The sequence below is a fragment of the Strigops habroptila genome, chromosome 3 (assembly GCF_004027225.2).
Source record: "Strigops habroptila isolate Jane chromosome 3, bStrHab1.2.pri, whole genome shotgun sequence".
Classification (NCBI taxonomy): domain Eukaryota; kingdom Metazoa; phylum Chordata; class Aves; order Psittaciformes; family Psittacidae; genus Strigops; species Strigops habroptila.
This window is the reverse complement of record NC_044279.2, coordinates 83393449-83415822: the sequence shown is the minus strand read 5'-3', so window position 1 is coordinate 83415822 and position 22374 is coordinate 83393449. Positions and strand designations below refer to the sequence as shown.

Sequence of the window (22374 nt, the reverse complement as noted above, 5' to 3'; positions counted from 1 at the left end):
GGCAATTAAAGCAATCGCTTGCTTAGAAAATAAGACCAGGAAAATACCTAGTACATTTTTACTGTTTTTTCCCCTTCTATATACTGTGTTAAAGAGAAGGATCAGCAGTCCATCAATAGTACATAAATTAAGAAGTCCCTTGGTAGTGACTTAATAGTCTAAGAAGTATGTATTAGCTAAAGGAGAACTGGAAAGTAGCATGTGCATTTACCGCATAGCTAACTCGCTGTAAGGTTGTCAGGCAGTACTTATTTATAAATCTTGCAAACTGGAAAAAAAAAAACCAACCCTGATAAGATTACCATGACATGACAAATGCCATCTATAAATAGATTTTTCACTTCCTGCACATGTCGTCTTTCTCCTGCCCTTTGTACTCTGCTCCGGTGTAACTGCCCGCTGGGGCTGTGCAGCTCTCCCAGGTGAAGGTCAGCTCTTGATATATTTTTGATCATCATGTAAAGTTCTCCTGTTGGTATGTGGTCCCCATTTTAACCTCTTTGCATATTCCCCCGATTATCCCAAATCACTTTCACATGGAGCTGAGGTTAAGCTTTATTTCTCTTGGCTTGTCCCTTCTGTAGCAGACACTTAGTCTTCACTTTGAAAGGACAAAGCGATGTTCAGCTGCCTGGGCCTGCGCCCAGCATTTGATTTATACATTATTTAATTTCCTTTAGAAAATTGGAAGCAGAACTTTAGGAATGGAAGTCAGTCCTTTTCATTTGTTTAAGGATCTTTTAGGGCTAATATAATCATCGATAGTAGATGTCAGCATGATTAGGGTGACTTAAGGTAAAGCAAAGAAAATTGAATACCAGTGGAAATTCTTTCATACTGGAAAGGGTGCCAGGATTTATAGCTGTGCACATCTGTGGGTTATGAATTGTGGCATTAAAAAGTGAAAAAGGAAAATCATCGGGTTATTGAGTGACATGTTGAAGACACCTGCCTTCCCTTACTGCACAGCAGACTGGGGCAAGAAAGGTTTGCACCCTCTGTGTTACATCGTTTCTTGGACTCTGGGGCTCTCTGGAACTTGATTCAACCAAGTAACTAATTCTGCAGAAATTCTTCAGTTAGTCCAGAGGTTTTCATTTGGGCTGACTCTGCATTCACTGCTGCAATTAGGTCTGCACATGCTGGTAAGTGGCTGCCAAGGCAATTTGAAAATTTCTCATGTACTAGAGTCAGGAAATTAAAAATTAACTCTGGAAAGGACATCATATAATATTTGGCAGTGTGGTTTGAATACTGTGTCCACGGAGGGGTGAAAGGTCCTCCTCTTACCAAAAAAAAAGTATGGAATTGAAATATGTCTTCCATGAGATTTTGAATGATCCGCTGCTGAGGATAATATTGGAAGGGGAGAGGCCTGTGGCATACATGTGCTTATGGATACAATATGACTTACTTGTGGCTTTTAGTTTAGTGAAAGAGCATTTAATGGCGTAGAGCAAGAGTCCCACGTTGTTTCAGGGCTCTGTGGTGCTGCAGCTGCTGCTCCCAGTGTGGTTATGTGGGAGGAAGAAAGACAGAGCTGGAGTGTCGCTGTGACAAAGGAAACAACTTGTATCACAAAGTCTTCCAGATACCATGAAAAGTATTGAATTTGATATCAAGTAGGAAGTGTTAAGAACATCTCCTGATCTTTACATGTAGTGAATAATCGTAAATCAGAGAGAAAATAGTGTTTGTTTTTTGGTTCAGTATGGAAACCTGAGCTTCTGTGGTAGCATCCTGTATGTGCTGTCTTCATTCTTTTGATCATCTCTTACTGTGTTTGGAGAAGGGCTAAAACATTTGCTGTCCCAGTCCTGGTATCTGTGCATCTAACATAAAGTGAGTAAATATAATAAACTGGAAATAGAAAACTCACACTTTCTCATGCACATAGGCAATTCCTGATCAAATCTTATGAACTCATCTGTTGGCTGGGCTGGAAACAATACCAGTCCATACAGCAAGAGGCACGCTTCTACAGGAAACCTTATGGTAACTTCAATTTGTAATGCAAACCTCAGGAGCACTTCAGTTGCATGGGCCAGTCCTGCTGGTGGTTGCAGTAACATTTCTTAGCGGCTTTTAAGTTGCGTTTTTTTAGCTGTGGTCCTTAGTTCTGTTATAGCCAACATTTCTCAGCTCGCTCTTGTGGCATCCTCTGCTGTGCTACAGCTATAGCAGCTCCTTTGGGCCTCATTCCCTTCTCCCTTGATCTCAGCCTCTCCTGTGGTGTTATATACTATCCTGGCAAATCTTCCTGGTGCCAGGAAAGGTGGGAGACACTTGGCATTATCTCAGTAACTGTGAAAGCAGTAATGTGGTATGCGACAGTGCCTACAGAGAGCCTTCCTCAAATGTTAAGCACCTACCTAATAGGTGTGATCACTCTCACCTCCCTCTGTCACGGCTAGGAAATGGTGGGTGCCTCTCTGCAGGGCTCAGGTGGCCTGAGGGGCCTCTTGAGGGCTTGTGGATTTGGGCCTCCTGTGCAGAGGGCCCAGAGCTACTGTGCTTTGATGTAAGCTTGAAGTAGGGAATGCGGAATCTAGAGCGCTGTGGCCAAGGACAGCAAATGTCACAGAGCTCTAGGGGGATCCTCATTGCTGAACACTATTAAGCATAAATTTCATAAATTTCTGGCCTTAAATTGTTTATCATGCTAGTCTGCAACGTCTTAGAAGTTCAGATGCTGTCAACATTGAAAAGCAAGCTGCATACAACCTGGAGGAAGGGGAAGGGAGACTCCTCTGCTTCTTCCTATGTATATTTGCAAAAATGTTGAGGGTAAATTCTGAACATAAAACATCTTTGTGAAGTGAAGAGAAATGCAAGTGACCCATTTTCTAACTCTCCATAGTGCTGGAAATTTGCATTACATTGTCTTGCCTAGACAAGGAAGGAGGGGGAGAAAACCCAGGAGACCAAGGACGTTTTTGCAATATCATGGCACAAACTGAGAAGGAGTTTAGGGCTATGAAAGACAAGAAATGGAGGAATTTGCTAAATTAGATCTGTTATCCATGGAGTAGCAGATCCGGTTTTCCAGAATACTGAAGTGGCTTTCAGACGTGATATGGATTCAGTTTTCTCAGCTGCAGGAGGGCACTAAAATGACAAGTTTAAGTCTTAACAATGCAAAAGCAGATACCTTGTTAATCTGGTCACTCGTAACTTTTCACTGAAGGCAAGTGACAGCTCTGACGGCAGGTTCTTATATTTCAGCATTTTACCTTACACTGCCTCATTCCGTTCTTTGGCTCGTTCCCAGAGTGATGGGGGACAATTGCACTGGTGACAAGCTGGTCCACTTGTGAGGGAGCTGGTACTTTGGGATTGTGCTGTGAATCCTTCACAGTACACACTCAGTGATTCACTGGACTGGGTGATTTGAGACCAGAAGCAATGGGTCACATTTAGCTATGGTCTATATTAAGAAGACACAGTAGGGGTACACCTGGAATGTATTGTTTGAAACTTTTATACAAACTGAAAGTGATTAGTAGATATACTGTTGCAGATAATAGAACTGTAGTAAGCATTTTATTACTGAATAACTCAAAATACTGTTGGTATTTTTTAAGCATGCAAATCTTAAAACCCGTAGATTGAGGAGTGTCAGGTCAGAACACCAAGATCCTTATGGGAAATGTGGGAACTGACCACCTGAAAGGACCACTCACAAAGCTGCCTACACCAGTGAATGCCTCTCTATATACACCAGGCATATACTTTTCTTAATTAGATGCATCTTGCATTAGCTTTTGAATTGGCAGATGGGTGAAAGATGCTGCACAAGTGAAAGCATTTTTATGTGGTTTTAATATATCTCTAAGCTTCAGTGTGCTTTAAACCCACTTTCTGCTGCACTCTTGTCCTCTCCCTGCCTTCAGAGCCTTCCTCCTTTGCCTACCTTCCTGCCCGCATCCTAGGCGAGCCAGTTCAGGGTGCTAAACCAGCAAAAACTCCTCTCTTCTATGTTGCTGGGTTAGGTTTCTGCTGATTAGCACCTGAACAGGCTCATCAAGGGGCCAGACCAAAAAGAGGTGGTGATCAGCACGTCACTGGTTTACACTGACTGTTGGGAAGCACAGGTCACACTATCGTGTCTGTCTTACTGCTATTTTACTGACTTGCTATTCCATTTAAATATACCCCTTACATAAATCCTTAACTTGAGGTTATTGTTGGTACACCAGTTTTCTTGTTTCATATGTTTATATCACTCACTGGTGTTTTTCTTGCTATGATTACTTTTTTTCTTTTCTTGCACAAGCAAAACTTGCATTAAAACTTACTTTAAATTCTTTACCAGCCTTTTCACTTCCTCCTTTAGGAGTAATAATCATACACAGAGGCAACTAGCTGTGTCTAACAGCATTGCTTTCTAGGTCAGACTGTCCTCCCAGCCATATTCTGCCTCCCTGGAATATAGGCATGCAGTAGCCCTCCTCCCTGATTTTCCTGGGAAACATGAGCAGCTGGATACCATGGGAAGCTCCAAGAGGTAAACCTAGAAACAGTCTGAAATTCCTCTAGCATTCTGCTGGGGAAATAGATACTCCACGGGAGACATCTCGCACCTTCCAGGAACTGAGAACCCAATAAATAAAAGCAAGAGAGCTTCCATTAAGGACATTATTCATCTGCAAGCTAAGGGCCCCACACAACAAATGTCCTTTCTCACTCCCTGCCTCAACTCAGGATGTGTATGCATGTGTAAAAAGCCATACAGAGACCCAGAAAGTATGCATCTCTCATTCTCATTGTCCTAGGATTTGCATGTTTTCTGTCTGAACTGGTAGAAACACTAAGCTTCCACAAGATTTGCTAGACTTTCTGGCCATTATTTTTAACTGAGTTTGCTTTTCCTATATTGTATTATGATAGCTCATATGTAGGTAACTACCAATCCAGTTGCTATTAACCTGCTATGCAAGATTCCTGTCTGACCAATTTGGTGGTCTTCTATAATGGGGCTACGGAACTGATGGACAGGGGCAGAGCAGTTGATGTCATCTACCTGGACTTGTGCAAAGCATTCGACACTGTCCCACACAACATCCTTCTCTCTAAACTGGAAAGACATCAATTTGATAGATGGACCACTCAGTGGATAAAGAACTGGGTGGACAGCTGCACGCAAAGAGTTGTGGTAAACAGCTCATGAAATTCAACCAAGCCAAGTGCAAGGTCCTACACCTGGGTCGGGGCAATCTCAGTCACAGCTACAGGTTGGGTGGAGAAGAGGTTCAGAGCAGCCCTGCAGAGAAGGACTTGGGGGTGTTGGTTGATGAGAAGCTTAACATGAGCCGGCTTCAGTGTGCGCTTGCAGCCCAGAAAGCCAACCGTATCCTGGGCTGCATCAAAAGAAGCGTGACCAGCAGGTCAAAGGAGGTGATCCTGCCCCTCTACTCTGCTGTTGTGAGACCTCAGTTGGAGTACTGCGTACAGTTCTGGTGTCCTCAACGTAAAAAGGCCATGGATCTGTTAGAGCAAGTTCAGAGGAGGCCACGAGGATGATAAGGGGGCTGGAGCACCTCCCATGTGAAGACAGGCTGAGAAATTTGGGGCTGTTCAGCCTGGAGAAGAGAAGGCTGCGTGGAGACTTCAGAGCAGCCTTCCAGTATCTGAAGGGGGCCTATAAGGATGCTGGGGAGGGACTCTTTGTTAGGGACTGTAGTGGTAGGACAAGGGGTAATGGGTTCAAACTTAAACAGGGGAAGTTTAGATTAGATATAAGGAAAAAGTTCTTTACAGTGAGGGTGGTGAGGCACTGGCACAGGTTGCCCAAGGAAGTGGTGAATGCTCCACCCCTGGCAGTGTTCAAGGCCAGGTTGGACAGAGCCTTGGGCGACATGGTCTAGTGTGAGGTGTCCCTGCCCATGGCAGGGGGTTGGAACTAGATGATCTTAAGGTCCTTTCCAACCCTAACTATTCTACGATTCTATGATTCAAATTGGAGACAGTATTTGCCATACCTCCAAAGACAGGATGAAAGGGAGAATCTAAATAAACCCATGAAAAAGGAATTTTTTGCTTTCTTATTTTGCTGTGCAGATTCAAAAGTTTAGGGCTCTAGCAATCTTTAAGCAGTAATATAATGTAACAGAAATGCTGCTGGAGTTGAAGGACAGTTCTAGCCTGGCTGTGGTCTATTGATGAAAAAAATATTTTTAGGAAAATAATTTCTTTAGGGAAAGAAGGGAGGGCACTTCTCCCTATTCCTTTTGCGGAATCGCTTTTATTTGCTTTGTTTTGATAGGAGTCTAAGGCATAGGCTACTCTCCCGGGTTAAACTTGAGAAAAGAATTACTGATTTGAGAAGCAAAGGCATGAATTATTTTACAGTGCAAGAAATACTGAATATGCTGAATGTGTCACCCAACCTGGTATCTGTCTGCCTCAAAATCTGAAAAGCGAGCAAGCACAACAGCTGCTAACACCTACACTATGATAGGTTTCATAAGGTAGAAGCTGCCAAATCTGTTTTGTGGGTTTTTTTCTTTTGTTTTGCTTTTCTAGAGAGAAACTCATGACAGCTACAGCTAATGATGTCCTCCAAGTCTTCTAGTTTTTACATTTTTAGTTGCATAATTCAATCTGTCTTGCTAGCGGCATTCAGCAAAATAGCATTGGCTCTGGGTACAGATCCTCTGTAGTAACAGGACACTGTGAGTGAGAACACAGCATTCTGTTAATTACTTTTAATTAAAACAAGTGCCTGCACACACACACACACACACAAGTACATATAGAAAGACTCTGTTTTTCTAGTGGCTTGGCTTCCTTTTCCTCACTGAAGGAAGAAGTCAAACTTTCTCATTAAATGTTTATATAAAAATGAAATAATTCTGAGGTTAACCAGAAATGCAGCTGAATCTTGTATAGAAACATGTGTGTGATTTTTTTTTTTTTAGTTGCACAAATATAGCTGAAACTTGGAAGTTGGCAGAGAATGCTGTTTTAAAATATTTAGTCCCAGCATGTAAAAACTCGTTTTGTTACGGAATTCCTTTGTGAAAGGTGCAGCTATGCCATGTCTCTGCCAAAGTGATGGGAGCCATATCGGCAGAGTACGTTTTGGAAAATAGCTGCATTTTGGGCTTGTAGTTACAAAAGTTAAATTGGAATGTACATGTTTTATATATTGCTTGGAAGGATACCACATCTAGTAATACTTTTAAGAGAGCGGAGAGAAGAAAAAAGAAAGCTTGCAGTTGGAGTCAAAGCTTCGCTCTGTTAGAACGTGTCGGGATGAGCTGAGGTATGTGTGATGACACTTAGCATGTACCACTGAAGGCTCTGGTTTATTCTTTCTAGCTGTCATCATGTACTGTAGTTATGATACATATGCTTAATTTTGGCTACATACCTCATTTTTCTCTTCTCTGGGCGTGTTTAAGCTTTATAGAATAATAAGAGCTACTGATACGCATAAGACATGTAATACTGTCTGCTGCCCAGGCACAACCCATGCTCAGGTTTTGGTACCTGCAGTTAAACACAGCGTTTTGTGGTCACCACTGTCTCATGAATTGTTGTCATGATGCTGTTGTCCCACAAAACCTACTGGCTAATTGCCTGGCTCAGCCCCTGGCTGACACACCAAGATCTCTGGCACTGGGTGACCGCAACAGGTAGACTAGGTTAACCTGAAGCCTGGCTCTCCTGCCTGAGACAGGGAAGAGTGGGCAGAGGTGGATTTGGTCTTTGCTGTGGCCACCATGGAAGGAGCTGAGTGGAAGCTGTCATCCTGGTCAGACCAGGTGGATTCAGGTGGTACAACCACTATATGTCCCTGGGCAGCATTTCAGGTAAGCTGTGGATATCCACATGCATAGTCACATGCACATGAGTCTGCAAAATTACGCAAATAAGCAAACTATAGATTAAAAGTGAAGATTTGGGCCAGTCTGCTCAGTTCTGAACTGAGGTCACTTACAGACATCACTAAAGGAGCTGGTTTTGTTCAATTACATTTCTGTAACAACTTCCCATAAAAGAAATCAGGAATAGCAGGGATTGTTTGCTCAGCCTGTTGGATCAGAGACACGAGATACACATAATACCCATCTTTTTTAATTGAGAATTGCGAAGTGCTGCTTCATCACTACAGACCTGTTTTTAAAGTAGATCCAATGTCTGCTCATATTGAATGTCTCTTTAATAAACAAGGAAGAAGTCTATCTTTTTATAAAAAATAATATTTAATTATAGGATATTATCACAGAGGATGGCTGCAAAATGGATAGGAACTCGTCTGTTCCAAGGCAGTGTTCATGAATACAGTACCATACAGATGTATGTACTTGAGGAAAACTAATAACATTGTAGAATATAGTTGCTTAGAGATCAAAGAAGCCTTTGTCTCACTGAGGCACTTGTGTGGCCTGCGAGTGCCTTGCACACTTTAGGAAGGAAAGTTTTATAGAGCAACAATCATTCTGAGTAAATTCACTCCAAAGCTCCCATGGTAGGTACAATACATGAATCTGAGGAATCAATGGATACTGTATGAAAAGCATTATGCCAATATATTTTATCGTCTTCTGGTTAGAATAGATTATTTTCCTTTGCCAAAATGCCCAAACATATAATCCATGTCATTTAAATCTACAGATCATAGAACTGAGCAGAATGATGAGATACACATACAGGGGCTATTCTTTGTCTTTCCAAGATTAGATCAAAATTTGTCACAGGGTGGTCAATTATTTCATGGTATCGTAAGCTTTTTCTCCTAAGCAAAACAATATTTGTTGTGGTCTGTAAGAATTTCTCTTCTCAGAGAAGGGAAAAAAGGCATGAATCTTGTATTTTCCTGTTTTATCTGTTTTGTACATGAAACAGGAAAGTTGAATCACAAAAGAAGTACTACATTTAAGCCTCTTTGAAATACATCAAAACCTCCATGTCTCACTATTAAAGAGCCTCTCAGTTTAGTCTGGTTTAGAGGAAAAATTGTATTTGTGACATGTTAAAACAGTATTTTCATCTTTAATAGTAGTATGTTGTCCAAAACGTTATCTAGGTTATGTCTCCCTCACCCAGCCAGCATCGTGCTGTGGTTCCTGAGCTCCTTCAGACTGCCAGCCATACGCAGCAGGATGCTAAAGCGGGGTAAGCGAGCACAACATTTCATGAGGTAGTCCAGCAGCTCTCCGCTGCTGGAGGCAGAGGTGTCCCACTTGCTGTGCCCTCCACCCTTCCCATACCAACTGGGACTTGGTGAATCCCATCTCAATACCCCAGCGGCAAGCTAAGGCCTTTTTTGTCTGGATTAGTTTTCTGATGGTCTGGTGCATTGACTCAGTTAATGAAAGCGCCAGCTTAGCGTCGGAGCCAGCCCAAGAGGTGGGTGGGACCCCGTAGCCGGCAGCGGGTGGTGCCTGCACAAAGGAGCAGGGGGAAAGAGGGTCTATGGCATCTCACACTTCAAGCATGAGTGACCTGCTGGGGGTGGGAAAACCCTAGAGGTATTTACCACCTCTGCCCAGCACTGGCATTGAGCTTCATACAAGTCCCTCGTGGGAAGTTACGTGCTGCTGGAGTTGCATGGAATGGAGATATTTATGTTGATTTTAGAATACCATCAGCAACCTTTCCATGCCACTCCCTTTAGCCTCTCTGACTACGGTGCATCTTCTGATTTTTTTCTCACTTCAGAAAGACATCCATGCTCACCTCTTTCCTCGGTCAGGTGGTGGCCCAGGGTCCTCAGAACTTTCTGACTTCCCCGGTTTGATGTGGATAAGGCTATTGCTCTCTGTAGGGCAGCTTCCGATGCAGGGGGAAGATGAGGTGTCTGATGCAAGTAGGCATTTGCTTAAGTGAGAAACAGATGTCCTGACCCAGGAGTTATTTATGTCTTTTTAAAATGCCATGTATGAACCTTTATCTCTCCTTAACAGAGCGGGAAAGTAAACTCCCCAACCTATAGACAGCATCCCTTTGACGCTGCCTAGCAGGCGCACACCGTGTGGGCACGCAGTCCTGCAGGTAGTTTTCCTCCAGGAAGCGCCACAATTTGCGCTATTCACAAACCGCAGGGTACTATTCTGTTTCCAGGCTCCTAATCCCTCTTACACACAATCCCTTACAACTTGAACTGGCGGGGTGGAGGAGCAAGTTAAAAAGGAAGGAAAAAGGAAAATGAAACACAATGTACAGCCAGCCAGTGGCTGCCAGTTAGGGTGCACACAATCGACACCAGCTGCAGCCCAATTAAACCCGACATTCACAGGTGTTCCCAACAGACTCTGCACTAACAAAACCACTTTCTTGAAAATACCTAAGGCTTTAACACAGAAGCTCATTTCTTTTTTCCTCCTTTTTTTGAGAGGAAAAAAAAAAATTCTTTAAAGCTATTTAGAGCACTTTAAATACAAAGAAGCTGAAAAGGACTTTCAGTCCACTGGAAAGAGTCGGTGCTTAATGCCAGAGTGGGGGAGAATCAGCCAAACTGAATCAGCCAGTGTAACCAATGGTTTTGAGAGAAAGATGGGTTATGCTGAATACTGTTTATTCAGGGAATAGTAACTGGGCATTTTATTGTTGCTGGGAGTAAAGTGGTAGGGGAAGTATGACTAGGTGTAAATCCATTTCTCTTTGGGATTCAGTTATTTGCACCTTAGCTGTGAGCTTGTATGTGGCTTTGCTTATTACTGATCAGTGTGTATGTCGGTGGTTCAGATAGCAAATTTTAGGTCTCGTTTCCTCCCAGGATAACTTGATACAGTCGCCTTTTTGACTCTGAAGTGGGATTCTAAATTAGTTGCTTATTTTCTGATCTTAAGGCACTTATTGAGATGATAAATCAGTCCTTTATAAAAATGAGGAGCTGTTTTTAACACATGAATTCAGAATTATTTCCACACTAGAAGAGGTCTGCAAACAGCAGACTAATGCAAGGTCAGTAATTTGCTCTCATTCCATTGAAAATGAGAACTATGTTTGTTAAACTTTGATTTATAATTGATATTAACACTCAGTCTAGGGTGTATTCTGGTATTCCTGGATTTGGTAGTATTTAACCACACCTGGCTGGCTGTTCGTCTCTGCAATAACACCCCACACCTCAGTAGTTATTGCTTAATTACCTGGTGCCTGGCCTGTTGCTGTTTAATCACTGTTGTTTCTGTCAATCACTTAATGTCTTCATTACTGCTTTAACAGTCAATGCTGAAAGCTGCTCTGTATTCAGATGCAGTCAAGAATATCTATTTTGTCCTTCAATATGTCAAGCTGCAATTTTGCCTTTGGAACAGGACTAGGACATTATTCATGTTCCTCACAACACACAGAGATCCAAAAGATTGCACTTTTTTGTCTTTTTTAATACTGAAAAGGTAAAAACGGTGATCCCTTGGATTTGTATTTGAAAATCATTAAGCATTGTCTTAAAATTGGCAAATAGATAATGTTGGTTCACAGCATTTATTTATAGAGGCAGGCAGAGCCTATTCATCCTGATAAACGCAATGGAGAGAAAAGAAAATCGCCCAGGTTTCAAATTCACAAGTATACAACCTAGATTAGATACTGTTACTCAGGAAAAGGTACTGGATGCAGTGTGGATAATCTTCTGAGAAAAATCGTCTTGGCACTAATATCATGGCAAATACAATAATAGGAAGGGAATCCAGAAACACTGCTTTGCCATGGTACGGCTCTCTCCGTGCCCTGCCTGGCTTCAGCTGCTCAACAGCACAAGGATAGAGAAGAACTAGCGATGGCGACATGGCAGACAGCCTCAAGGATGGCCAAGTTCTGCAGGAGCTGGGGCTGAATCATTGAGGACTCTTCAAAGATCTGACTGAGAGGGGATGAGATAAAACCGTAAAATCATTGACAGTACGGAGAAGGTGAATGGGGAACAACCGATGAATCACTGTTCTCATAACACGGGAACTAGGAGGCACTTGCTGAAATTACCAGGTTTAAGACAAACCAAAATGCTTTTTTATGAAATGCATGATTAGACTGTGCCACTCATTACAGGATGACGTTGTGTAGGCCAAAAAGAGAAGTGATTTAAGAAAGTAATTGGACAAATTCACTGAGGATAGGTCTGCTGCAAGTTTTTAAAACTGATAATCTAGATGCAGCCTCTGGTTTTGGAGTGTCGCTAAGCCTGGGAAGGATCTGTACCTTGCTGCAAAGCCGCGGGTTTTCTTCCTTCCTCTGCTGTCAGTTGGCCCCTTTTGCTACCTTCCTTCTTCACCTCACTTGACCCAATCTATGTTTGTTTTAAGTTTAGGCAGAAATGACATTTAAAAACCCTTCTGTTGCTTGGTGTGGTAAGAAATGTCCTAATGTGACTGTGACAAATCTATGAAAAACCAGTAGAGCTTAGGCCATTAACACAGCAGATTTCACCAGATGAATTCGCTCTCATTTCACTGTGGCTGTATTGCTCCTTGTGTTTGCTTTCCACAAGTGATTTAGCTTTACTAGCTAGTGAGAATGCTGGTGAGGACTTCTTTTTTATTTTAAGTTTGCGTAGTTGAATGAAGAAAAATAATCAAACTTGCCTTGTTGAATCTCTTACCTCAGAAACCTGATAATCTGGGTTAGCCAAGGAACGGAAACAACGCCACGTGACTTCTGTGACTAGACACGAGGGCCCAAATTTTAAACACTGTGCCAGAATGCCCGCTGTTTATTACTCAATAATACATAAAACATTTAGTCCACAAGAATTCTGAGTGAAGCCAGGAAAGGGGAGAATGGTAATTCATGCCTTAAAATTCTTTCCTCTTCCTTTAAAAGCAGCTGAAATGTTCCTCGGAAGTAAAATAAAAAGTAATTATCAGTTTTCTGGTGCTTCCTCATGTCTAGTAATTTTCAGTTATCACATAACTTACAGTTCAGTCTTTAAGAATAAAACAAAAAAAACCTTTTGGAGGTTAATTATCATCATTGTTACTGATACTCTTGGCAAAGCATAGAGAAAAAGCATCATCAGAGGTATCAGCTTATGGGCTGATATTCCTCCTGAGAGTATCAGTGTACAAATGGAACAGGAATAAATAAGACTGGCAGTGCTGTTCCTTCTTTCTTGGATCTGGCAACTTGACAGTCTTTCCTTCAGCTTTTCCTTCAGTGAAACCTGTCAGCTCCCAACAAGTGAAAGTCTTGTGCTGTACTAATACCCTGCTTCATAATTCTGATGTCGATCGGCGATGGACTCTGTGAGCAGACTTAGGACAGTCAAAACCTACTGTACCACATAGTGGGTTTTATAATGATGCCTCTGAAAACCCCCAGCAAGTCTCTTTCTCTTCATTTGTGTAAAATTTGCCCTTATTGCACTATTTATCAAGGGGAAATGGACTCCTCCTTCGAAGACCAACACAAGTTTAGAGTCCAGGATACTTTTCCGTCAAGTCTTCTCCCTTTTGAAAGATTTCTGGGTTTGGTGTTAGACAGGGATGGGGGAAGGGGGATTTGATCTGGTTTGAGTTTTTTTCTTTTTCTTGAAGTAGATTTATTTTTGTGTTGAGATAGGGAAATAGTGACACTGTCTACTTGGAGAAAAACCTGAACAGAAAGACCAGTATCCCTCCGTTAACTTTCCAGATGATGTATTACTTATCTCCGCAAGAAGTTGTTGCACTAAACCTCAGCTACGCTTCCACATTTAACTTCCACATTTAACTGTCTCTGAAGTCCTGAAAAGCATTAAAATGCATAAGAGCAGTGTTTAGCTTCACTGCTCATTAGAGCAGCACAGAACTAATAGTAATATTGTTGTAACTTGACAAAGCCATCTAAATCCATGCATGTTTTCTCGTGAAAGCTTCCTAAACATGCTGCTAAATCCTCTAAAAAGCTACTAAACGGCTTTGGCAACCATTAGCACAGCATAAGCAGGGGAACTCCTTTCAGTAAGTGAACAAACAGAGAAAATATGCTGAATAGCTGGACAAATGTGTTTCAGCTGGCTCTTTCATTTACAGATATAAGGGAGCAGTCAATATCAATCACTGTTTTCCCTGTTGCACTGGAAATCACAATATCTCTTTTCATTCCACAAGCTCTTTTCACCACAGTAATGTGTCTTTAGAGTGACACTGGCATCAGTCTGTTTCCGCTGTCTGAAGTCCAGAGAGCTTAAAAACACATTGCAGGGTATGAGACCTTAACCCTCCTCCCCTTCCACACACCCCTCTCTCCTTCTAGCCTGCCTTTTGGAATTAATTGTTTTTACTTCTTTCCCAGTGTATAGCTGAGAAAGAAAAGTGCCCGCAGAGCCTGGGAATATCTGCTCCTGTGCTTTGGGGACAGAAAAATGTATCGCTGGTTGTTGGGGTTTTAATTTATCAGGTGTCGCGGGGAGTTTAACACAAGGTAATATGATTATCAAGTTAATTTGTAATATGAAATGTAATGTTACTGTGGTTTCAATTTTGAGCTATATCCTGTTTCTAGGATGTCCTAATCACCCACAACCTCATTTATTAAAAATATTTGGAGAAACTCTGTCCGTGTGAGCATCTGGCATTTAGAGTATGTTGGTGTCTTGTGTTTGCTTTCTTCCTTTCAAGTAATATATTTTATAATAGTAATGCTCTGTGGGGGTTTTCTTTATTGTTTCTTTGCAGATAACAGCAGTCTGCAGAGAAGCAGCCCTTCTAGCTCTTCAGGAAGACATACATGCCAAATCTATCATGGGACGGCACTTTCGGTACGCACTGACTGTCGTGACCCCAAGAATTCCTGATTCATTAATCCAGTTTTATGCAGATTATCAGCAGCAAAGTGGACTGCACGCGCTTTGAAAGGCAAATTAATACGTACACCCATTCACAGTGTGAATAGTGAATTTCCTTTGTAAAGCTGTCAAAAGCCAAAGAATTTTGTATTGTGAGTGGAGTGTCCGAAGTTAACTCAAGTGCAGAATTGTCGTAATAAATGCCTGTTATTGAAAGTTTGGAGCATAATTGATATAATCTAAAACTTTATATTTTTACAGTTTCAGTGGTATAATCTGCATTTTAGAGGTGGTAAGATTGTTGGTTTAAGTCAGTTTATCAGAGTGTGTATCTGTAAATCAAAAAGTAATTATCAAATTCTGAATTTTTGGTGGATTCTTTGCCCTAAAGAGAGTAGCAACAAGTGTCATTACTGCCTGTATTTGTTCCTGCCTCAACCATAGTCTAATACCAGGGACTATCCCAGTGAGGCACAGACCTGAGGAGTGGCCTCACTACAAAAAATGCTGAAAATTATTCTGAACCTTTTGATTTATGATCTCCAGAAAAGCTGCCAAACAGGCTTACCGAACATAGAGCTTTCCAAGGTAAAACTAAGGTATCGTGACTGATCATAGTGAAATATTTATTTTTCGTCTTAAACAACTCCTCTTTACACGTACTGGGAATTAGGCACCTTAAAAATTGTACATCCCTTGGCTAACCCAAAACCACTGCCAGGCCTCAGTGAAAAATTTCTGTTGTTGTGTGTTTGTTTCCATCAAAATAAATAGGAATGTTGACTGGTAATTTAAAGCTGGCCACTTAAACTGCTAATGAATCCTAATTAATGAATAAGAAAACCTCCTTGCAAAAACTGTTATAAATGACCACAAAATAGTTCAGGGACAGATAAAATCTTTTTGGCTTATTTCTTTGTTATATGACCTGTTGAAATGATGACAGGTCCTTATGGGCTCTCTGCTCTTGCACTCAGTATGAAACGGAGATAAGCAAACTCATTTTTGGCTTTTTTTCCTCGCAATAAAAAGACTGAGCTTTTCTATTCCAGACATGAAAAATAGAGGGAAAGGTAAAGCAAAACGAATACAAACTTTAACAAAAATGGGACAGAAAAAAAAAAGAAAAAGGTCACAAACCCCTCAATTTCATTGGGTAATTTTGTGTTTTCCTGGTGTTTTGCAGGTAAGTAGAAGAATTTCCAGATCAAAATTTTAGCCAAATCCGGCTTTCACTTGTTGAAGTAAACAAATATAATTTTAGGCTCTGTGTAAGGTTATTTTTTGGATTTGTTTATCGATGGTTCTGAAGACTTTTCTTTCTTGCAGTCATTAGATATATATTCAGGAGAGAGTAATAATTATTTAGAAATTTACATAAACTTCTGAGAAATTTGTATGTATCTAAGGGAGACTTCTACTATATTTACTTACATTATCAATATGAAATTTTAAAAGTAATCTCTTGGCCTTGATTATGGTTTTTCTCTCTTAGTTCCACCCTGTACATAATTTGCAGCTTTCAAACAGAAATGTACTATTTTTAAATAGCAACTTTTCTATTACTTTTATTTTAATCTCTTGTTGCTATAATTAGCATTTTATTTTACTATCACTGAAAAGGATTAGAGGATGGGAAAAAGCATGTCGTTTACTTAGTTCATGTGATGTATGTGCAGGTTTTTTTCTTTTTTTCATTGTTTGACTTTAATAGCACAACAGACAGAGGGAATTAAGAAAAGTATAAATTGGAAAAGTTGCCTTGGGGATCAAGACTGCATTTGAAACTACTTTATCCTTTTTCTAACTTTTATATACTCCATCTTGAAGATCAGGATGCGAACCATTTATTATAACCATTACGTTTTGGATGTTTCCAAAAATTAAATGCCACACCATTATCCCCTGGCACTTTCCTCCAGTGTATGTTCCTGAAGGAAGGAAAGAAAAACTGTAGTTTTTACTGCCAATAATGAATTCTGTTTATAATTTTATATCCTAAAAATAACACTATGTGATGCTCCAGATGAGTAGCAAAACTAAATCGCCATTCCTTGAGAAGTGTTCAGTCAGATCCCTTGGGAATGTCCACCAACACATGAATCTGAACTGAGAGAGGCAGGTAGGATCTGGCTGCCCTTTCCTATGTGGGCTCCTGATGCCATGAGCTGGAATTTGCACATTGAATTTTAGGACATTAGGAGAGAATGCTGGCCCGTGACTGCTGTTCATGCTTTAGGAAAGAACCCATCCCTGCAAACATTTATCCTCTCATCCACGCAGTACCACAGGTATCCACATGATAACCAAATCTCTTGATACATACCTACATGCCTGAAGGGATTTTAAATGTAGGAAGCTTCCCTTTTTTACATAGGGTTTGTAGAACTTGATTTTTAAAGAAGCAAGATACTCTTAAAATTTGAAGTCCCTAGAAGGTTTCTGTTGCTCCAAAATACTGATACCACTCAAAATCTTACTCCGTCCCAAGCCACAGATAAATTGAGGTTTAAAGGAAGGTATGATGATTCGCCTTCTCGTTCATAATGACAGATCGTCGTTATCATGGACTACCAACTTGAAACTTATCAAAAACTGGAAAGTAACCAAAAATTCAGTTTTGGCTAAAGCGTATCAGCAACATAGTCCATTCAGAATCCAGTCTGGTGAACACTTTTGTACCTTCAGCCTCTCATTGGAACTTAGTGATGAGGGCCCTGTAGGACAGAGCACTTCTGAAGTATCTTCCATTAGCCTGTCATTTAAATGAGTGTTTTTTAATTCAGAGCTGAACTTTTCACAGGGTGTTTTACTGAACACATTGTGCCTTGGCACCAAATCAAATTGCTTGCAGTGTGAGGCCATATAAGCCTGAACACCTCTATGCTTCAGAGTAAATCAAAGATGGAGGCATTCTTTCTTCTGCCGGGTTAATCACGTTTACTGTTGTTTGGATGTTTCCATGAGATTTAATTTTAATAAAACAATAGAGGCTCAGTGAATGGAAGGGAAGGCGTCTGAGAAGAATATCTCTCTTCCATCCTCTCTTTAACTGCTGAAGTGGTTCCTAGGCTTATTTCTTTACGTTCTTTAGAAATAAAGTCTTTTTCCTGCCTGCCATTATCTTTTGGAGCCAGTTTTTGGCCCCATAACTGCTTGAGTTGCAGAATTGTTAACATTAAATCAGCTTTTCAACATTTTAGGCACATTTTGTTTAAATACAAACTCTAACTTTTTCCTCCAATAACAACGTCTTTGAAATTGGCATAAAATATCTTTTGACAGGTTTGCCAAAAATGACCAGGAGAATATTTATGACCAAAATGCAAAAATGTCTTCACTTAACTTGAAAAAAAGTTCAGTCTTGTATTCTCCCTAATGCATAAACCAGATTTTCACTGCAGGTACGATACACAATTCTTAAGCCTGGAAAAAGAATGAGGTTTATTGTGGATAATTTTTCTACAGTCACTAAATGAGAACAGAACATAAGGTTTACTGAGTTCAGGTGCAAGGGCGAACATCAGGGACAGAATAAAGATAATTTTCAAAGATGGATATTCAAAATCACTGAACTTAGACTTGTCAGCCCTTTCAAATATTGTGCCCTTAAAGTTTATTTTTCTGGTTTGTGTATGCTGGCTCTTTCCTTTCAGTTTCTCTACTCATTTTAAATGTCAAAGTGTGGTTCTTCTCCTTCAGAAACTGGGCACGTGCCAAACATAATGCTCCTATAACTGAACATCAGGCGATTCTTGCTGCGGGAAGGCTGTCTATAGATGGTTTTTCCCTGTGAAGCGGGCGTCAGGCTCTGTGCTGATGGGGTGTGGAGAGGGTTAGAGAGAAAGCCAAACTCTAGAGCCTGATGTTTTGCTGTGTACTGCCCATTAAGCTGAAGTTAACTGATGGACACAAGTTCATGGGCAGGAGAACTCTCTCTCCTTACTGCAACAGGCATGTATCAGCGCTGTGGAGGAGACAGACCCTTCAGGCTTTTGATTGTTTCTGACTCTCCCAGAGAGACCAGTCAATTGGGTGGGCGAAACAGTATTACCAGTACTAGAAAAGCAAATAAATGTCCAGTGGTTTGGGTAGCTCAATATGTAGTGATAACTAGGAGAAAACTTAGAAGGAATTGTACTTGGAAGATAGAGTCATACATGTGCCTGGAAGGCAGGCACCCACTGTCAAAACCTTGCCAAAAGCCCCTGAAAGAATTAGTAAAAAGCATGAAGAACTCTCCCTGCTGCCCGTGATCACAAAGTTGGGACAAAACTGAATGTGCTTCCTTCACACTCCTGTGGCTTGGGATTACCCCTGTGCTAATGCAGTCATGGTGCAGGAAGCGGCTTGCAGTGGGAGTTGGGACAAACTGACCTGCGCCTTGACCTGCTCATGATACATATGATGGGGAGGCCCAGTGCTTGGCCACCGCTGACAAAGCCAGCACGTAAGGACAGATGGGATGAAGGACGGTGGATAATCTGTGCATTCCGGCTACTCTAGCATGACATACTGGCCACTGAACTCAGGAGCCAGGTGGCCTATGTAAAGCTCTTTATAGCTGTTCCAAACTCTGTCTTAAGGTCCTGGCCAATATGGAGCTAACCCATAACACAGTTGCATTTGGAAGATTGGTTTTACATTGTGACCCTTTTGTATTTGTATTTAACATTCTTGTTATGGTTGTAGTGAATTGCGATAATTTTTACCTACTGTGAACCCCAAAATCTTCTGCTTTTGCTGACACCTTTTTTCCCTGACATGAAAGAAAATACTGTAGGTGATCTAATGCGTGCAATTTAATAAAGAGCTTTTCCTAGGGAGCAGAATCACGTTTGCAGTTGGGCATGTTTTGAATGGTAGGTTAGCATCTGGAAGACAAATATTTCATCTGAAACCTACTCCTAATCTTAGGGCTTGTGTCCGCCTTTTTTGCAACTGCTGCCTGTTCATTTATTAATCTTTTCTGTAGGAAACTCAGCCATGCATTTCCTCCAGGGCTTTATATGTTCTGTATTAAATATTTTAAATGGTGTCATTCTTCCCTGCAGACTTAAATCCAAGGGCTTCAGAGTCCTGATAGGAGAAGGAGATGTGTGTTTTCTCTGTTAACTAGTCCGCCAAGGACTGAACCCTGGTGTTTGCATGGCAGGCCTCCAGCAAGAGCCCAGGTGTGGCAAGAGAAGGCAATGGCAACCAGATGACATTCTTTCCCTTTGAATTACTTTAGAGCCATTGCTCAAACGGATTTCGGGTCCTTCCAACAAAATTTGAGGCTAGTGTGTTGACTGCATGTGCCTGTGTAAGACCCATGGCAATAAAGCTTGGATTCATCTAACTAAAAGATTAGGGGAGCAGAATTGCTCTCGGTTCCTTTGGCAGTCATTGAAGAAATGCTAAAAGATGATCCAGACAGTGACTTATCACAGCTAAGAGCTGAACTATCTTTCTGGAGGTCCAAAAGGGGTAACTGATGTCAAGAGATAATGGCAATTATCTAGAGAAAGTGCCTAAGCATAGATGGAAGGAATTGAGAGCAGTAACTCTCAAAATACTGAGAAAAATATTTTATCAACTTCTGCAAATATATCCTGTTTGCATAAATGGTTCTGGAAATGCTGTTGGTCTCTTCCTTTCAATACCTGTGTCTGTGTGGCATGGCAGTGTGCTCTTGACCACACACCCCTCTGATTTTTTTTATCTTTTTACTAACACAGAGGAGTTTTCACATCCCTGTTTGGTAAAGTAGATGGCTCCGCATCAGCAGAGTGTGGAAAGGGCTTTGATAACCTTCAAGGTGAAACACTTGTCAGCTCTCACTTTATCCAGGAACGGATTATCTGGGCTGTGGAATAATGAGGTCATGTCTTTCCTCCAGACTGCTGGCAAGAGCTTCAAATTTCACACAGGGGCAGCTGCCTACATCAACTCAGCTTTGCTTAATGCCGTTTAAAGCTACCTCCCTTCTCTGTCAGCAAGTTTTCCCCAAACTGAGGATGTGAAATGTGTTCGTACAGCCTTATTTGCATTATGTGAGGTGTTTCCATGGTCCTTGGATTGCTGTCTTAACAGAGAGTTGGTTGGGTTTGATGCAGAAGTGCAAGATGCAAGTAGCAGAGTGACTTGCCTGTGCTGCGTAAGGCAGGCATTGCTTATGAGGAATGTAGAGCAGGATTTCACGGGTGAGTGGACCAAGGCATTATAGCTCTTCTCAGGTGAGTGTCCCACTAGTCAACTTGCTGCACTGCCATGAGCCTAAATCTGCAGCTTTAATGCAGAGCTACTGCATTGAGTGTGGCCACGGACATGAAAGATCCCTAAAGCACACAAGCTGTGGGTGTTAAGGCCTATGGGTGCTTAAGTAGATTAGCAAACAAACAAATCCTTTAATATTCTGGAATGCTTCCTCACCACCTAAATAGGGATTATTCCACCAAACCAGCAAATTCTACCCTTCTACCTAGTGTAAAGTCTGCCTTTCAGATAACTAAGTTCTTTAATAAACAGTACTCCTGGGTTAAAAAATAATTTAAAAATAAAGGAAATAGGAAAGCATATTAAAAACATCTGTGTGGATTTCAAAAAAGGCACAAAAATGTTAGAGGGACCCTGTGAAATCTGAGGTTTCTACAGTGCTGGCAGTTGCATACATAGTTGCGGCACCAGAAAGGTCACTACAACAGAAGATGTTATCCTTACTATTAGTTTTACAGAACTCACTAGCATTTTATGTACAAACATGTGACATAACTTGCCCACCACTCTCTTCTTAGCGCTGTGAAAATCTTGGTTAAACTGTCTACATGTCTTGGTTAAACATGTAGAAACAACAGGTTACCTTGGTCTGATTCCACTTCCAGGCTTTCATCATCTGTAATTTTGGTAAAAAGCTGCTTTTGTTAATATGTAATGCATCATAGTAACCGGTTACACTTTTACTACAAAAGGGTGTTTTATTTTCCTGAGGGATGAATAGTAATCAAGTATCAGCTGGTAGTGCCAAGTGCCTTGATAACACAATTGGCTGCATACAGCTTTGTTAGGCCCCTTCCTGCACTTGCCGGGAGAGACTTAAAAGAAGATGGTAGGAAAGCTGTTCTTTACCTACTTGCGTGTTGGGGATCAGAATTTTGGGACCCTTTTGTCTGCTGGGTGAGAAGGTGAGCGCCTGCATCGGCTAGTGAAGCCCTTACTGATTAACGATGGTGAGGGGAGGGTGGGAGAGAAGATAGAGAAATGTTTGAAAATAAACATGTGAATTAGGAAGATTACCCTGAGATTAAACACTGACTGACTTTAATGTGGAAAGGTGGGGGTTGATGGAGTTAGAAGGTGACAGAAAGTGGGAATACTGATTACAATCAGAGTAGGGGCTGATTTGTGTTATTTTGATGCTGATTTCAGTGTGATGGTGAGCTGAGGGAGGTCTACAATCACCCTGGCCCTATGTAGGAAGTGTCTCGCTGCTAAGCACCAAGTGGAATCTGGCTTTGATCTCATTAACCCCATCAGCACTGGATTAGCAGATGTGTTTCTGGAGTTTGACTCTTCAGATGCTTAAGGTGTATATAAAGTAGCAGCAGGGCAGCACTAAGGGCAGCACAAGGTGTTTGATGTGTACGCAAGTGAGACCTGTCTGGAGTCTTTGGAGG

The 22374-nt window shown here is 41.3% G+C and overlaps 1 protein-coding gene across 5 annotated transcripts in view; it reads left to right on the top strand.

Moving 5' to 3' along the window:
- SPATA5 (spermatogenesis associated 5) overlaps positions 1 to 19551 on the top strand; it is a 197257-nt gene extending 177706 nt beyond the window's left edge. For all 5 annotated transcript variants that reach the window (XR_003990412.1, XR_003990411.1, XM_030478201.1 and 2 more), the window contains one exon: positions 14610 to 19551. Coding sequence is in view for 3 of the 5 variants with exons in the window: in XM_030478201.1 (XP_030334061.1) it covers positions 14610 to 14786 (177 nt within the window). In the remaining 2 variants the exon portion in view is untranslated. The remainder of the gene's footprint in view (positions 1 to 14609) is intronic.
- The last annotated feature ends 2823 nt before the right edge of the window (positions 19552 to 22374 follow it).